Genomic DNA, 17857 nt, shown 5'->3' with positions numbered 1-17857 from the left:
ATAATTTTTTCGCTTTCATTATTTTTACTCAATTGTGTGCGAACTACGCTACTGCCGAAAACTAGAAGGATAAATGCTATAATATTTTTAATTAAATCAAGGAATACCACTGGGCATGCCTCAGGCTGGAATCAAACCAGCGACGTGTGGGTTGCGGTCCCAACGCCTCTTTCTTTTGGACTACTAAGCCCACAATATAGGTGTTCCCTTGTCTCGCGTAAAATATATCCCGATTTTTTATTAAGCCATAGCATTTTATAAATCACCTAGTTGTAACAGTTCCCTTCAATTGGAATACTCTTTGAAACGGCAACTCATAGGTCGCTGGTTCGTCGCCATTTATAAAAGAAATGTTTTAGCGATATAATGTTTTTACCTCTCCGAGGGGACAAAGTCCCCTAGGAGGGGTTATACAACGACCGTGTCTGTCTGTGGGTCTGTGGGTGGGTCTGTCTGTGGGTCTGTGGGTCTGTCAGGCCTGCGAACGCGTTCGCATTTTCGGTGCAAAGTGTAATCCCTGCGTACGCAGTTTCTCGAGATCTCTGCGTTCGCAGTTGCTAGTAATTAGGGAACAAAGTCGAAAAACCGTGTTTGCAAAACCACCGTGGGACGGTGAGCGTTAACGGATTAATTTGCAGTCGGGGTTGGTTTGGTGGTTTTTTTTTCGTCAACGCTCGCCGTCACGACAGGTTTAATTCAGTGGTTTGGATATTTCGCTATTGTAATGTTTATGTGTAGGGTGGTAATGTTGTGTTATTGTTATGACGTTTGTGGGTGTTGAGTTTGTGGTGTGTATGTACGGGTGGTATCTCTCCAACTCTTTCTTATTGACTTTTGGGACGGACCGAGTGCTGAATGTAATGCTACCTCTCAACATCCAATGGCAGGGTTTCCACCAATTGTTCACGGTATTCGTCTTAGTATCAATTTGCGATCGCATCGGGCGGGTTTCGAACCCGAGACCGCCTGTTTGACAGGCGGACGTTCTACCACAGAACCACCGACACTTATTACGTTTCATTGAAAATCAGACCTTCAGCTTTATCGAAAGCGTATTTAATAGAGTATGCAATTTTGGTTTAATTGAAATAGAGCAAGATTTCGTGGAAGATTTAAATTATTGCATCGAAGAAATTCTAATTTAGCGATTTCTCATTTGATTAAAAACAAATGCGTCACCCAGGTTTCGAACCCGGGCCGTTCAGTTAGGCAGTCGAGCGCTCTACCACAGAACCAACGATAACTTCAAGCTATACTGCAAATAAGACACTCATTGTAAGCATAATAGTTAACAAAGTCTTGAATTTTTTTACGAATGAAATTGTGAAGGCCTAATGTGGTTTTTTTACGAAAAAATTATAAAGACTTAATCTTGTTTAATATAATAAGTTGCTTTATTTCAATTTGGTACTTTTGTTTAAGGTTTTTTTAATTAATGGAGTTAAAGATTTTTTTCTTCTATTATTTGACGTTTTATTTTAATGAATGGAGTTTAAGATTTTTTCTTCTATTATTTGACGTTTTATTTTTGCGGTTGTATATTTGTTTTATCTTTTATTCTTTTAAAATTATTTACTTCTTCCGCAAAATGGTTCATTTTTTGGAGGGACCTTTTTACTTATTTTTTGTGTATTAATGTTTTGAGAACCTTTACGTTTGGGAAAGGATAATTTTTGACGGAACCTTCAAAGTGTATACGTCGCATTTTCAAAAAATTTAATGGTCAAATCTTGTTTTAGCGCAGTCAGCAGATAAGATAAAGGGTAGAACCCGTTAGTTTTTTGTAATTTATTTAGTTTTTTCAGTCGTATATTCTTATCTATTAGGTTTAGCGTATTGGTTTTCAAGCTTAATAATTCATTTATTAACAACATATTGGGTTGGTCTGGTTTTCAACTCGGTCGTAATTTATTTTCTCGGCTGATTAAGATGTTTAATGCAGTTCATCAATTGGGTTCGTTTGTGTTTATTTATAAAGAACCCTAACTATTCCCTCTACGGTCATTTATTGATATACGTTTAGTCAAGTGGCTTTCTGTGTTTTGTGAATGGTAAGTTTTTCGCTTCTTGTTAATAAGTTTTTTGTTGGTGTGGATATTTGGATATCTACGATTCCTAATGCAGTCATTGATATCCTGGGTGTGCGAGTCATTATATGATATTGGAAATTGGACGGTTTTGGTCTTTTTCATGCGGTATGTGTCACAACGTCAACAGGATGGTTCCGACAGTCTACGAGTCGTCCACTACCAGATATCTACGATATCTTGATCGGGCGAACGTTGAAATAAAATGAGCGTTAACTATGCGGCAAGTATTTCGTAAGCGTATTACGACACTATAACTTTCAGGGGGGTTTTAGGGGAGTCGTGGAGATTGGAAGGGAGGGAAGATTCAAAAAGTTCCAAAATGTAACCTTGAGAATCTGACCCACGCACTAAACTCGAGGGAAATTTAAATACTATTTCCCCGTGCCGTATGTATCGAATTTATTTGTTCGGGATCCGTAGAGTCGTTATTGTTACGTAGTAGGTAAATGAAACCAATAGTAGTTATGCAAAAATAGTAACTCTTTAATATTGTACTTGTTAACATCGTATGGAATATTGCAGAGGCACTTAAGGATATGGCTGTCGCTATAAGGCCTGATGGGTCGGTAACAGATTGAAATTAAACAGTTCTGGATAGTTGAGTTTCCGGATATTTACAAGAGAGTTTAATTTTGGGCTGGAGGACTTGGTTTATTTTATACGGATGAATCAGTTAACGTCCAAAATAATAAATTAAAAGTACTTATCAATCTTCTATATACAAAGTCTTCTTCACAAAACACAACACCATTATGATGGTCACTCGGCATTCGCCAACACACACAACGTCCGACACACGGTACTAAGATTACCTTGGTTAACCCGAATAACACACCATAATTTAAACATTAAACTATAACTCAATAACTCAATAAATAGCAACATCCTGATAAATAATACTAAACGTTAATGAAAATTATAACAAGGTATTAATTAAACTGTAATCTGACAAACATCATAATCTCAAAAATAAATAATAATCTTTCCAATAATATTTCTAATAATTCGTTTTCATACTAATTCTGTTTCATACTCTGTCTCCCAAATAAAGCTGACTTGGCTTTATATACGGAAATAAAAAAAACTATTTTATCTTTTCAGGGTTCGAAAAAACGAATTACGGGGCTGCCAGAATAGACGCGATTCATTTATACAATTGATATTTTTAGCCGGCCCCTAGATGGCCATACTGAGGGTAGAAAATCAAAAAAATGTTATAAAATGCAAGATGATCACTCCCGAAAGTTAACGGGTCGTGATAAGCGACAAAAATACAAATACCCTCTGTAGATATTTCTTTCATTAAAATTGGCTTCGTATTATATTTAACTGCTAAACTTGTACCGTAAATAGGGTTAAAGTCAATTGTGCATTGTTTTAGTACGTCTTAACTCATTGTTGTAACTACTTAATTTATAATATTCTGAATAAATTAATCTCGGTTGTTTCGTCTCAATTATTTTAATTCAAATTAAAATTTTATACCGGGCGGGATTGAACCGGGATTACGTTATTAGTAAATAACTCTGAATTGGGGAGATATAACTTTGAGGGTCACCTCGAGAAATTAATACCGCTAGTTGTATTTTAATTTTGATTGTGTTGAGCTTTTGGGCGGTATTGTTGGCTTTAATTTTCATTTTTTCGTGTGAAGTGGTTTAAAGAAGGTTTTCTGTGTTGTTATATCGTAAGCGATAAAAATACAAATACCTTCTGTAGATATTTCTTTTATTAAAGTTTGCTTCGTATTACATTTAACTGATAAAATTATTCTGTAAATAGGGTTAAATTCAATTGTGCGTTGTTCTAGTTCGTCTAACTCACTGTTGTAACTACTTAATTTATAATATTCTGAATAAATTAAACTCGATTGTTTCGTCTCAATTATTTAAATTAAAATTAAAATTTTATACCGGGCAGGGTTTGAACCGAGAATACGTTTTTCGTAAATAACTCTGAATTGCGGAGATATCTTTGGGGGCGTGTCGAGAAATTAATACCACTAGGGACCATTCTTCCGAGGAGAGATATATTTTGGCTTGCCAACTTGTTAATAATTACAGATAACATATTAAAGGCAATATACAGTCGATACTAAATGTAAACATAATTATATAAATTGTTATTATTATATTTTAGACAAATGCCGAAATTTTACTTATTAACCGGTTGTTTAAAAGCATGTTTCATGTTCCACTATATTTTGAGTAATCGTTGGAATATACTAGATGACTGTGTGAATCTGTCAATAATTGCTTCTACATCCAATTCATCTAACAATTCCTTTTCAATTAAGCAATAATTTTAATACGTCGAAATTCGAAGCAAAAGAAAGCAATTCTAACATAACTTCATCTTTATCTGTCTTTACTGATTCGTGGAGAAAGCCTAACACCATCCAAGGCGTCATCTTCTAGGCCCTTCTTTGTAATATTATTAAAATTTGCTGTGTCCAAGCAAGATAAATCTTTATACAACTTTTTGTGTTGTAAAAAACGTGAATCTAGTGACTGGACAATGCGGTCCATTATTAGGTTAAACACATTTACTCTTAAATCAGCGGGACCCTGCCAAATATAAGACGTAACTCACAAGGAAAGTACCCGAAGTGTTTATTGCTGATTTTGTTCAAAGTCGGGCGTAATGTAGACCTATATGAGATATGAAATTTCCCAAAAGGAGACGTTGCACTACCCATTAGTTTTGCTATAGCAACCGAAAATGTTTTTGATCACTTAAAACAATAAAATCTCCATTTTAAAAAGCATGGGATTTTCTCGGTTTCACGAAAATTGAAAAAATTTAAAATTATGAAATGTGTAATTTGGACCACATTTAGGTAAATTTCATCAAGTTTGGGTAAATTGAAACATTTTTAGGGTAAATTTGTAACAAATTTTGGGTAAAATAAGAGAAAAATCTTATTTTGGTTGTAAGTGGTCAAAAACATTTTCGGTTGCCATGGCAAATCGAATGGGTAGTGCAACGTCCCCTTTTGGGAAATTTCATATCTCATATAGGTTCACATTACGGCCGACTTTGAACTAAATCGGCAATAAACACCTCGGGTACTCTCCTTGTTAGTACTGTTCAACTACGTAATTTCTTTCGACAGCTACTCGGGCTTAGCCAAACTTTTTAAAAATGTGTTAAAAATTGTTAAAATTGTTTTGAAAATGAATCCACGCTGAACCGCCAGCGCCTCGGCACCCCGACGATGTCATTGGAACTTTTTTTATAAATAAAATATTAATTTTTAGTTTTATTCAGTAAAAATATAATTTAATATTGAAAGTTTTGGGACTTCTATTATATTTTGAAGCTACTATAATGTTGACATATTGTTGAAGGTTTAAGGTGTCCCACTGACCAAATTTATCATGGGGCCCACCTGCTATCGGTTAGGCCCAGTCTATGGCCAGTCGGCCACTGCTACGCGGTACCTTATCTCGACTTACTCGAATTCGTTTTTTAGTGTTTTTCGGAATAGTATTTCATATTTCATTTATATTATAAATATTAAAAAAAGAATCAATTTAGTTTCAAAGTTATTGATTGTTTTCATTCTGAAAAACATGCCGTAAAACTGTTATTAAATTTAAATAAGCTTAATTAAAAAGATTAGCCACTGCAGCGATAACAAAATAATCAACTTTCAAAACCAACTATCACGCGCCAGTTCTACGACTCGGTATATTAAGTTTGGTTGGTGGCGCTAAGTCTGCATTTGGTGTTAACTGTTTTTACAAATAATTTAGAATTAGTTTCCAAAATAAATTGTTTTACTTCCAGTTTCCTGTATTGAAATAACTTCTTTTAGAACTTTGTAGACGTCACCATCCCCGGTATCTTTAGTAACACCGTGAATGTATCAATTTCAACAATGAATATCGAACTGCATTAGGTAGTTGGACCCATTGAGTTGGGAATATTAATCTAGAGGTCCAATCAAAACGTCGGATTTCAGTATTTCGCGAAACAAGTTTTTAAAAATAAGAATACTGTCGTCTGCTCCCATCGGCGTCCCAAATAACGAGAAAACGTTATCATTCTACCCGTGGCGCCGTCTATCTCTCAATGGTTCCTTCAAATAAGACGCGTTTTCAAGCAAAAAGATTTTTTTCTTCAAAATAATGGATGGCGCCACGGGTCATATGATAACGTTTGCTCGTCATTTTAGAGCAGACGGCACATTCGTATTTTTCAAAAACTTGTTTCGCGGGGAGCAGATTGGATTGGATCTCTAGATTAATATTCCCAACTCAATGGTTGGACCTAAGTAGCTAGGATGGGAGGAGCTTCGATATTATGACGTTGGTCACGCTTAGTGCTCAGAATTGTTTATTCATTATCCACAAAATTTCCGATTTATTTAACAAAAGTTGGTAAAAAGTATATAATTTTCACTTATTTAATTATGTTTTTTACGCAACCAAGCATTTATTTGAATTAAAATGGTATTTATTTAAATATTTGTTTGTTTTGTTTAAATAATAGGCTTATCCACTTTCGATTATTTAAACATTTTACAATTATCATTCAAATATTGGTTATTTAAATAAATATTATTTAAATATCGCCGAACTTATTTTATCCATGGATAAAAGTTAATCGAACGCCGACCTCTAGTCACGCTCCACCAAATCAAAAATTATTTTGATGGGTAACGTTTTTAAACTTTGATAGTTCCAATTACTTAAACCCAGAAAGGCACCACCCATCTTAGTTCAAGATGGTACAAATTGTAATGATATAGCTTGTTATTCCAGGCTAAAATTAATACATTCATGGTAACACAGAAATGACCTTGAAGAAAAATCAGAAACCTTCTGATAAAACACTTTACGCCTTTTTTTATAGTAACTAACGTCCATCCCACTTAGATTTTGTTAAACCTCCTGAAAGAAATGATAAATTCGTTCGTCCTCCAAAGCCGGTCCTAGTGGCGTACTCCTATAATGGCTGGTGTCTGGGAGGCAGAGAATATGGATGGCCTTGTGAGGACGACCACCAGTAGCCCCGCCAGGAATTTTTCGCGAGTACGCACTGCGTGATTAAGAGGCCCTCTCATCAAGAATTTATTTGTAATTTGTGTTGACATTTAACCAAGGAGCCTATATCCTAACATAAAGGATCCTTGATTTAACTGGTAAAAATATTTTATTTAAATATTTTAGAAAAATTAATTATTCAATAAATCATTTAAAATTATATTTTACCGAATTTATTTAAAATTTAAGATTGCCACTCTTCGATTAGCTTTTAATTCGTCAGCTACTAATTGAGGCACTTGTCTCCTAGGTAGTTTGATAGATCACGCTTAATCGAAAAAGTGACTAGGCTTCATAGCCTTTCCTCCCCCATTGTTGTCCACGAACGTATTATAATACTGTTGAGATAATTGACACTTTTTTCGGATATAGTAAATGCCACTGGAGTGCGTAAAATAATTATGTAGTATTTGAAAAGATCCTCAAGAGTCAAAGCCATCTTGTATTGCCATTAAATTATTAAAGCAGTCAGTCAATGACGTTAATCAAGGAGGATCCTGTCTACTTTGAGCATCATTCCAAATTAAGTCTACCATATTTCGTTAAAACGACTTTAGATAATTTGTAACACCTAATACTTCATCTAAAACCACAATTTAAGTCAAGTTGCTGAAGCTACTTAATCGGGAAACATACCCGCGACACTCACTTGTCAGCAGCTTCCTCGCGTTATCTGTTTTTAACCATTATGTAACGGTGTAACGACCGACGGGTGGTCTAACGTGGCATCGCCGAAAGAATTTTCTCCGTCCTTGCGTTTCGCCTTAGTACTAGGTCACGTTGGCCCTTTCGTCGGGGATTTTCCCGGCGGTCTAACGTGGGGGAAGGGGAGGGCTTACTAGGGTGGTTCAACTATGGGGAAAAGAGTACCACGTAAATTCTAGCATGGGAAAAAGGGGTAGAGGGGCTTACTGGGGTGTTCAACTATGGGGAAAAGGGTACCACGGAAATTCTAGCATGGGGAAAATGGGTAGGGGGCTAACAGGGGTGGTTCGACTATGGGGAATAGGGTACCGAACAGAAATTATCGCAAGGGTAAACGGGGAAGTAGGGCTTCTCGGCTAGTCTGTAATCAGTGTACAAGCCTGTAGCTGTGACTGTACTAAAGTGATTAAGTAACCAATTACAGATTGAGCACTACCAAAGGCTGTAATCGGTGTATAGAATTTGAGGAAGTGGTTAGCTCCTCGTTTGAAATACGGTACTTCAATTGATTTTAGGGAGCGCGTAGCGAGTGTCTCTCCAACGATGTAAACAAATTCACTACAGAAATAAAACTTTCAAGGAAGGGGTGGGCCCATAAGGAATAATTATGTACAAATACATTATGTACATTCTAAAAATAATTAAAAGATTTTTCATTTTCGTAAATACGAAAACCGTCTAATGCATTAATTTGCATGTAAATGGTGCAAATATTTGAAGCACATAAGAGGCAAATTTAAAAAAAATGGAGGCCTCAAAAAGGTCCGATATTTTTCCACGTAAGCACGTGCCTACTTGTGCCTACCGCTGGTAAAAAAAACCGACATAATCCCAAAAGTGTGCCAGATCGTAAAATTTCCCACTGACAGCGCTGCTTGTCGCGAGTGTTAGAGAGAGGGTAAAGAATAAGTTCTCAAAATTTAAAAATTTAGCCACTCCAGCGCAAAAACGTATTTCTATGCGCGAGTAAAGAGAAGAGAAATTCGCGCCAAGACAAATTAGCCCAAAGACCAACTTTATAGAATGCTTCCAATACATAGCCATCTAGTTGGATTTGCAGTCGACGATGAAACTAGCACTCGATAGATATTTCCTAAGGCGCCGCGATAGGGCTGACACACTTTTGGGTCTTACGTATCAGAATTTTTAAACCTCTGTAAATTGAAAATTCAGTCAGATTTGGTCGGCTAAACTTTATCGTTAGAAGAAACGATTTTTAAATTCGGAAAATTGGCACCCTTGTTTAAATTAAGAAGTCGGTGTAGAACAGTACTAGCTATAAGATAAATGCGTTTATTTAAGTCAAGACTTTTTACATATTTAACAACCGCGAAGACGGTAAGCTAGGAGTACAGTACACTCGTCCTGGATGTTATAGTCTGACAAGTTTAGACCACTTTCTAGTTGTCTTCCAGCAAATAAAAGCCTCTGATTATCGGCTGGGAGTCCTTCAAGCTCTTCGATCCGAGCTTTGAGATTATCTACGGAGCAATTCGATTTAACTTCTACAGTAATGTTTCTTCCAGTTAAGGTTTTCACATGGATACGAATTCCACCTTTCAATTTGACGACTAAATGAAGGGTGGAGTCTTCCTGGATGTTACTGTCTCTCACGGTTCGATCATCTTTCAGTTGTTTTCCTGCGAAAATGAGCCTCTGTTGATCTACAGGTTTTCCCGCTCGTTCTTCAATTCGTTCTTTGACATTTTTTATGGTATCATTCGGTTCAACTTCTAGGGAAAGGCTCACTCCAAAACCAGGTCCAAAGGCTTTCACCAAGATCCACATTCCGCCTCTCAATCTGAGGACCAAATGAAGCGTAGACTCTTTCTGAGTGTTGTATTCGGATAAAGTGCGACCACATTCCAGTTGTTTCCCAGCGAAGATCAGCCGCTGTTGCTCGGGCGGAATTCCCTCCTTGTCTTCTATTTTTAACTTCACAATATCAATAGTATCGATGGGTTCCACTTCAAGGACTATAGTCCTTCCGCTCAATGTTTTCACGAAGATCTGCATCTAGATTAAAAAAAATACGCAAAAGAAGTTACAAATATCCCTCTCAGCTAACTAAATTGCACCATCAACTTAATTTCCATTATATCCACAAATTAAAGGCCCTATTTGCGACCGAAACGAGTATGGGTGGCGCTGCGGTGTCACTGTCTTCCAAGAAAGCGCCTATGTTCTATCTATGCTATTTTCAATTCAGACAAAAATGCCTAAATCTGGGAGTTTTAATTGCTCTGGAGGAAACAAAACTGTGTAAAATTATAATAAAACGCTAATTTTATGGCTTCTATCCAATATAACGTAAATCCTTACACTACAGGATGGCAAACGCTAATAGCGTTTTATAATACGCTATGTAGTTTTCAACGGCAACCAAAAGAGGGTGTAGCAATTTTTTTCGGTCGCGAATGAAATTCGTTTACATATATATGAGTCACTATAATTCAATTAGAGGGACTTGCCAGAATGACGTTGATAATACGTCTCCCATGCTTTTTCCAATGGGAAATGAAGCATGCCATCATGGCGGCCATATCCAAGGGTACGGAGTGACGTCATACTACCAAGTCCATATTCAAGACAATCTAAAAATTTCTCTTTATTTGCAAAATGACTGCCAGGTACGTTGAAGGTGATAAAGACCAATGAAAAAACGTCTTTGATCTCGAGTAATGACAGTCATAAACAAAGCGAGTGTTTATTTTATTCTATTATTTACATTCCGATTCAATAATTTGTTATTATTAATTATTTCGACGAAATAAAGAGTACTTTTTTTATTGTGAAAAGTCTTAATTTTATTTAAATCTTGATCTCAAAGAAAATTAGCTGTCTAAGGAAGCTACACTCACATTGTCAGCGACAAGTTCGTTTGCGACGTTGTTATATTTTTTTAGTTATCAACGACGTTTGTAGAGCCTTTATGTTTCGATTACAAAGGTTTGATAGACCAAGGCTTAAAACGCGAAGACTTTTTTGTACCCGAAACTTTCCATTAAAATATAGCACCTTAGATTAATAAAGTCAAACACACAAAGCCAAAATAAATAGTATATTCTAAGGAATATCTAATCGATTTTTGGTAAATGGACAAGGGACAAAGTATAGATAATACGTAGGTAAGTAAAGAAAATGCGTATTTACCTTAAAAAGTAATCGTGGGCAACGTATCAACAGATTTATTTCGGAGCTCAGAAATGTACGTAGCTTGGTCGTCAGTGGTAGAGCACAGAATGGACTAACTGAGTTTGTGAAACAATTAACTAACGACCAAGAGTTACATATCAAAATCGGGGACAAATTCCTAACTGATAGTAATCTTTTTTTATTTTCTGATAAAGAGTTTTTCTTTTTTAAATTGTGATTCCAGAGCTATGACCGCGCGGACACCGAAGCGCCAAGTATTGATGCTAGATCGCGATTCCCGAAAATGCAATTTTTCTTTCACGGCGTTAAGATCCTCCTTTTCAGGCCAAAAATTCCCGAGCACTCCAAAACCCAAGAAACATTCATATTTATGTAATCAAAATATGTAACACAAAGTGTCTGCTCAACAGACGAAAATCTATCAGCTTACTTGGTCCTATGTTAAGTCAAAAGGCTACATGCAAAATTACTGATGAAAGTCTTCTAGTAGTATTGTAAGTCGGAAAATTGTGAGCGGAAAATGACCGAGGCCTTTTTTCCGGAAAATTTTCCCTATTTTTTCGAAAAAAATAAAAAAGTTTTCATTCCATGATAAATCTAATATATTGTTTGCAAATTTAAATAAGGCAGCCTTTTCGCCTTATTTTTTCGAATCTAAAAGTAAAACTAAACCTAGCTCTAGACTAGTTTAAACTGATTAACAACGTAACACTATTAATGTTTTGTAGTATGTTTACTGATATTAAACATTTTATATCAGTAAAAAGTTAAAAACATTAAAAACCTTTAAAAAGTAATTTATGGTTCAATTTTTTATTTTTCCGATTTGCTTAAAATTTTCCGCATTTTATTTTTCCGTAAAATTAACAACACTATCTTCTAGTCTTTTTTAGTGGTACCAGGTATGATTTTTCTATTTTAGAGGACTATTAGAAGGCGCCACTGACATATGATAAAGTTTCCGATTTGAACAAAATGTTTGTTGCCCGATGATCAAATTTGAACTATACCTCTAGATAAAATAATCTCAACTCATTTGACAAGACCATTCGGGACTGTCTTGTCCATAGAAATCTTATAACATATAATCATATGTAACATAATTACTCATAAGTATACCACTGCACCTTTATTACATTCAAAAATTTTCACTAACGGTTTGTTTCACCACGAACCAGTAAAAAGGTGGACTACGTTAGATTTTAACCTTTTTATTCATCCTAGTAATTTTGGGAGTCACACTATTGGCTACTAACATATTTATTTAAGCCAATGGAAAACCTCTAAATTGAGAAGGAATTTTTTGCGTCGGAATTTAAGTCAGCCCAAGGTAGCTTTATTGAAATTTATAAACTAGCTCGGTTTGTGCGGATGAAGTTAAATAATGAGTAATTTAGAAAAATAAAAGGTTGGGGAAAATGACCAATAAGTGATCGCTTTCCGAAAATGGAACAAGTCGTCGAAGTGGGATATTCCACCAGCGTTATAAAAACCCATATCAAGCCTAGAAGAGTTAGGCCTAGGCTCCAAAGAATCTGCATAGACTCCAACGTTGTAGATGCGCCAGAAAAGCTCAACCTGAATTTATTTATTTATTTTGGAACGTGAGTCTCTGATAACTTCATTAATTTGCAAATTATTCACATTGACAGAACTTGACACTATATTGTAGTACATTAGGGTGTTTAAAAAAATGCAAATATCGAAATGTTTTGGTGCACATTGATTTTCTTGTTCATTTTGGTGGGAAAATGACCCAGGAAAAATTTTACGTAAATTCATCAATATTTAGGACTGCCTCAACGAGCTAAAGTTTTACAATTATAAACGAACCCATTTATAAGCAAAAAATAATTATGTCACTCAAATACTTAAACTGAACGAAATATTTAATATGTATTACTTACTTAAGTTTACACAGGGTTTATTATAGTAATAAGTACCGGTACACAATAAAATAATTGGCAGAAATCCCCACAAAACCAGGTCCTAACTTGTGATTTTCAGCAGTTATGACTTGGTTTAGTGGGGCTTTCTGGCAAATATTTTATTGTGTACCGGTACTTATTTCTATAATAAAACTTTTAAAAACTTAAATAAGTAATAAATATTAAATTTTTCGTTCGAGTTAAGTATTTGAGTGACATAACTGATTTTTGCTTATAAATGGGTTAGTTCATAGTGGTAAAACTTTACCTCGTTGAGGCAGTCCTATATATTAATGAATTTACTTAAAATTTTTCGTGGGTCATGTTCTCATCAAAATGAACAAGAAAATCCATGTGCACCAAAACATTTCGATATGTGCATTTTTTTGAACCACCCTAGTAGTACATGTTAGCTCCTAAGCCTTGGTTGTACAAACCGGTTTGTTTACTAAAATAATGGCCCTCGGTTTATCAGACGTAGAGCTAATTGGGCGACGGCATGATCGGCATTTGAGATTCGATGACGTCAAATATTACATCAAATACTACGTAGGGTACGGATGACGCAATATCTGTGAAACAAACCGTTAGTGAAGAAATAGACCTAGTGGCATACTTATGAGTAATTATGTTACATATGATATAATGATTCCGTATAAATACAAAATGGGCCAATTACATTTTCGGAGGTTTCGTCATTATCAGCCAATCACGATTCAAAGAGTGACTACGGCAACGACTCGTTGCCATCTAGTTTGAGTTACTGAAAATAATAATTCGATTTTAGATTACATCACCTTAAGAACCAGCATTTGATTGGCCCACGTCAATCGAGTTTAATGTAGTTTTTAAACATGGTAGACTGTTTTTTTTCTTATATGCAAACGTTTTGGATAACTATTGCGTTGTTTGTTGTTATGGCTCCTCGATGTTTCATTTCCACATGTAGAAAACGATTTGCGATGGACGATAATGTGTCGTTGTACAGGTAAAAGTTTGGGTTTTCTTAAGCCTCGGGGCAATTTGAAATGTTGAAAAACAGCGGGTGATTTGGTAAAAGTTACTTCAGGAAGTTCAGTGAGCCTAGTGGAACAACAACTCAGGACTATAATTACGGCTATATCCGTTTTTTAAAAACACTTTATTTAGCATTGTAAATATCGGTATTCGTTGAGAACTATCTCTTATGTTGTTTAACAGTGGAATGTTGAATTTAAGCAGAGTGCGAGACATTTATCTTGGCTAAGCTTCTAAGAGAAAAAGCATATTATTAATAGAAGGTAAAGTTTTGAAAAATAAGACAAGCTAATTATCAGTATGATTGTTGTTGTTTAATTCAATGACTGTCGTCAATTCGTCATAAGTGTCATTCTTTAGTGTAATGTATTGTTTCTGGGATATAATTACTCTTTCATAAGGTTTTTGTTTATCTAAGTTTCTACAAACATAATAATAAATATAATATTACTTACTTTAAATGTGAAATAACCTTTAAATACAAAGGTCAATACTAAGGACCTTTAGTCACTGCTTCTCCCAAAACCACGGTTTATAGAATCTACACAGGTTGGGGCGCTTGGGATATGGGAGGGTCCACTTATAGCGTTTTCCATTGGGAACCTCCGAGCACTCCCAGAGTGCTCCAAAATCAAAATCGTATTCCATTGGGAAAAAGGGGGCAACTCCGAGAGGGAGGATCGTCTTCCATTGACCAAGGTACTCCCTCCCGGAGTGCTCCCGGAGTGCTCCAAGCTGCCCCAACTCAAGAGTCGGAGGGAAACAAAAGAGTGCTCCGAAAACGTTTCGTATTTCATTGGGAGCTACCAGGGCGAATCGCCGAATCCTCCGAGCGCCTCCTACAGAGAGCAGTGACGTCATTCAACAAATCCAGATCACACTTGGAGGTTCCCAATGGAAAACGCTATTAGAAGTTTGAAATTAGGCTAAGGCGCCGAAAGCGTCATCTGGCGAAAACTAGTGATTTAATTTTACTGAATGCTTCGGGACTCCTACCTTGGATTAAGAAATTCTTAATCCAAGCTCCAACTCATGGAAGGTTTTCTGAAGTTCATATTTAACTAAGGTAAATATATACCAATTCTTTATTTTTCATATTATTTAATCCTAAAACACCTTATAATTTTCAAAATATTTTTTGGAATGTGTTTTAAGCTTCCTGTTAAAAATATGATATTATTATTAGGCCTTAGCGTAGATAGACACGTGGATTTTTTTTCTCTATAATCTTGGTTTTAAATTAAAATTTTAAATGTATAAATTTAATTAAAAAGAACAGGTGCTGTATTTATATTTCAAAATAATTTCTAACAGGGTTGGCAGGCAATAGAAAATAAGGGGACCTAATCGCTAGCATGTACGAAGGTACAGGGTGCTTCAACCTGTGTAGATTCTATAAACCGTGCCAAAACTGCCATTCCCATTGCATGCTATTTTAAAAGTTGGGCCTATGTCTGGCCTAGGCTTAAATATTTTCAAAGCGAACCTAAACGAAATCTTATTTATCTTCCTCACAATGACATTTAAATATTCCTTATAATAAGTAAATATGAAAACAAAACTAAAAGTTCAAAAAATCTTACCACTATAATTAAATAAAAATCCAAAAACATTGAAGTGGTTCATGTGAAAAAATTCCAGCAAAAGCCTCGGATGGATCCTGTAAGAATCGTCTGAGCTTCTACTATTTTTAACCGCCATGCTATGGTGCTAGCGGCTTGCCGTAATCAATGAATGGCCGCTGATTGGCTGAAGCTTAAGCAAAGACTATATAATCATTAGTCGTTGTTACAAAATGTCTTGGCGTCAGGTTCTCCCGTAGACTGGAGCATTCTAGGTAAGAGTATAAGATTTCTATGGTCTTGTCAGTATATGACCTGATTACAGATAAAAAAAAGTGTACATAAACCAAATGTTTTATTTTCAATAAAATATTTGAAATGTACACAAAACAAATGTTTAATTTTCAGTAAAAAAATTTAAATTAATGTACACCAATTGCATAATTAACAATAAGAAATAGAAAGTAGCAATGTGTATTCCTCAGAGCGATTGAAGTGCCCAAATATCGAATATGAATAAATTTATAGTGTATTGATCAAATGGTTGAAGACCCATGATATTTACTAGCTTTCGGGTCAGCTTGAACACATTTCGAATTTTGTAATTAAGGGTATATCATAAGATAAATTTTTATGTCCAGATTTCTAAAATATATATGTTATAGCACTTAAAACAAATATTTAGTTATGAAAATTGACTTTAATATTGATACGAAATTTAAATATGCTGTTAAGCCTGGTCAAAGGACCAAAATTGTCAAGTTCCAATTTTTCCTAGTTCATGCTAGTTCCTATAGCTTGTCCAGTATCAGTGGTCAAAGCAGGACGAAACTTATTATAGTCTTTTTGTTTAAAAAATTAACGTTATATATAATTGGTTCGCGTTGTAGCCTCGTGCTCGTGAGTTCAGGTTAACTGACATATTAGCTTTGCCATATTTAAAATCCAAACTACTTTACTTTTTTTTATTCATTTTATCTCATTATTCGATGGAATTATTCGTAAATATTTTCTTTATATTTTACCATTTCTTATGGAAAATATTTACAAGTAATTCCACGTACGAAAATTCATCGTATAATAAGATGAACCCGCGACGCATGAGACTACAAGGCGAACCAATATACCGTTAAATTTTAACAAAAAGACTATACTAAGTTTAGTCGAACTTCGACTACTGATACTGGACAAACTATAGGAGCTAGGGAAATTTGGAAATGGACAATTTCGGTCCTTTGACCAGGTTAAACAACAAATTTCCTAATTCCTACCGTTCTAGTTTTTGTTAAGGTTAAATAAGTGTATAAAATTATATTAGAGGAGAGTGGCGTGATTTCGTGCGCTCCTTTCAAAAATAAAAAACGCGTGTGCTCAATAACATTAACAGTGCATCAGAAAATAGCGAAAACCACTAATATTTTTCGAAAGATTATTACATTTCGTTTGTTTTCGAAATAAGGTATTGATTTCTGTTTATTGATAATATAAATCCCTTATACGTAACACAATTATATGATTTCATTAATGATAGAATTTGAATACCGGTGTTGTATTAGTGCTCTCCATAAGGGTCATGGGCACCCTCAAGGGGGGGTAAACCCCCCCCCCCTTATATGAGCTATAAATGAACTATTAAAGGTATGAAGTTCTTTCCCACTTTTGACTAAAGGCCTTTTCACACTAGCCAACTTTTTGATCCAAATAGATGAGTGAACTTGAGTTGAGTCAACTAGTTGGTTCGTGTGAATAAAAGTTCGATGAGTTGATCCACCAAAAATGTACGCGAGAAAAAAATGGATCACTGATCCATTTTTGCTGACTCAGCATTTTGATTTAAAAAGTTGGCTCGTGTGAAAAGGTCTTAAGTATGAAGATTGCCCCCCCCCCCCCTTTGAAAACTTTCTGCGGGCGCCCCTGATAAGGGTTAAATTGATTTTTGAATGTCTCAAAATTAGGCTTTAGATATTAGGCTTGATAAATTTTTGTCCTACTATTTTCTCTCTGGTTTCCCTCTACACATTCTTTCTCGGTTCGCTCTAGTAGCAACCAATAAAACCATCTACCCGCAGATGACATCAACAGTAGGCCCTCAAGAAATGCAGGGAAGCCTACACTACCGTTTAATACTTCAATTGACTAGTGAATATTTATTTTTTTAAGTAAAATAGACATTGCCATTATTATGATCATTATATATTTATATATCACGTGCAAAAATCGAATACACCCAGAAAATTCTTTAATTAAGTTGATGGTGATAAATAAAGAGTGAAAACGCGTTTACAATCATAAATTTCAAAGACCTTCAGAGACGAAACGAAAGTTTATTAAATTATATTTTTGTTCCT

The 17857-nt window shown here is 35.2% G+C and overlaps 1 protein-coding gene across 2 annotated transcripts; it reads right to left on the bottom strand.

Moving 5' to 3' along the window:
* Positions 1–9125: 9125 nt before the first annotated feature.
* On the bottom strand, positions 9126–10013 carry LOC149963293 (polyubiquitin-B-like). Of its 2 annotated transcripts, XM_090170545.1 has the most exons (2): positions 9925–10013; positions 9126–9856 (listed from the first exon to the last, which is right to left on the bottom strand). In XM_090170545.1, the coding sequence occupies exons 1-2, from the start codon at positions 9940–9942 to the stop codon at positions 9167–9169; spliced, it is 708 nt and encodes a 235-aa protein (XP_090026671.1). In that variant the 5' UTR covers positions 9943–10013; the 3' UTR covers positions 9126–9166. The 2 variants fall into 2 exon arrangements, with proteins under 2 accessions (XP_090026671.1, XP_090026672.1); XM_090170546.1 differs by lacking the exon at positions 9925–10013 and having other exon boundaries at positions 9126–9862.
* Positions 10014–17857: the final 7844 nt, after the last annotated feature.

The sequence above is a fragment of the Leiobunum rupestre genome, chromosome 1 (assembly GCF_980474605.1).
Source record: "Leiobunum rupestre chromosome 1, qqLeiRupe1.1.hap1, whole genome shotgun sequence".
Lineage (NCBI taxonomy): Eukaryota > Metazoa > Arthropoda > Arachnida > Opiliones > Sclerosomatidae > Leiobunum > Leiobunum rupestre.
This window is presented reverse-complemented; position numbering and strand designations above follow the sequence as displayed.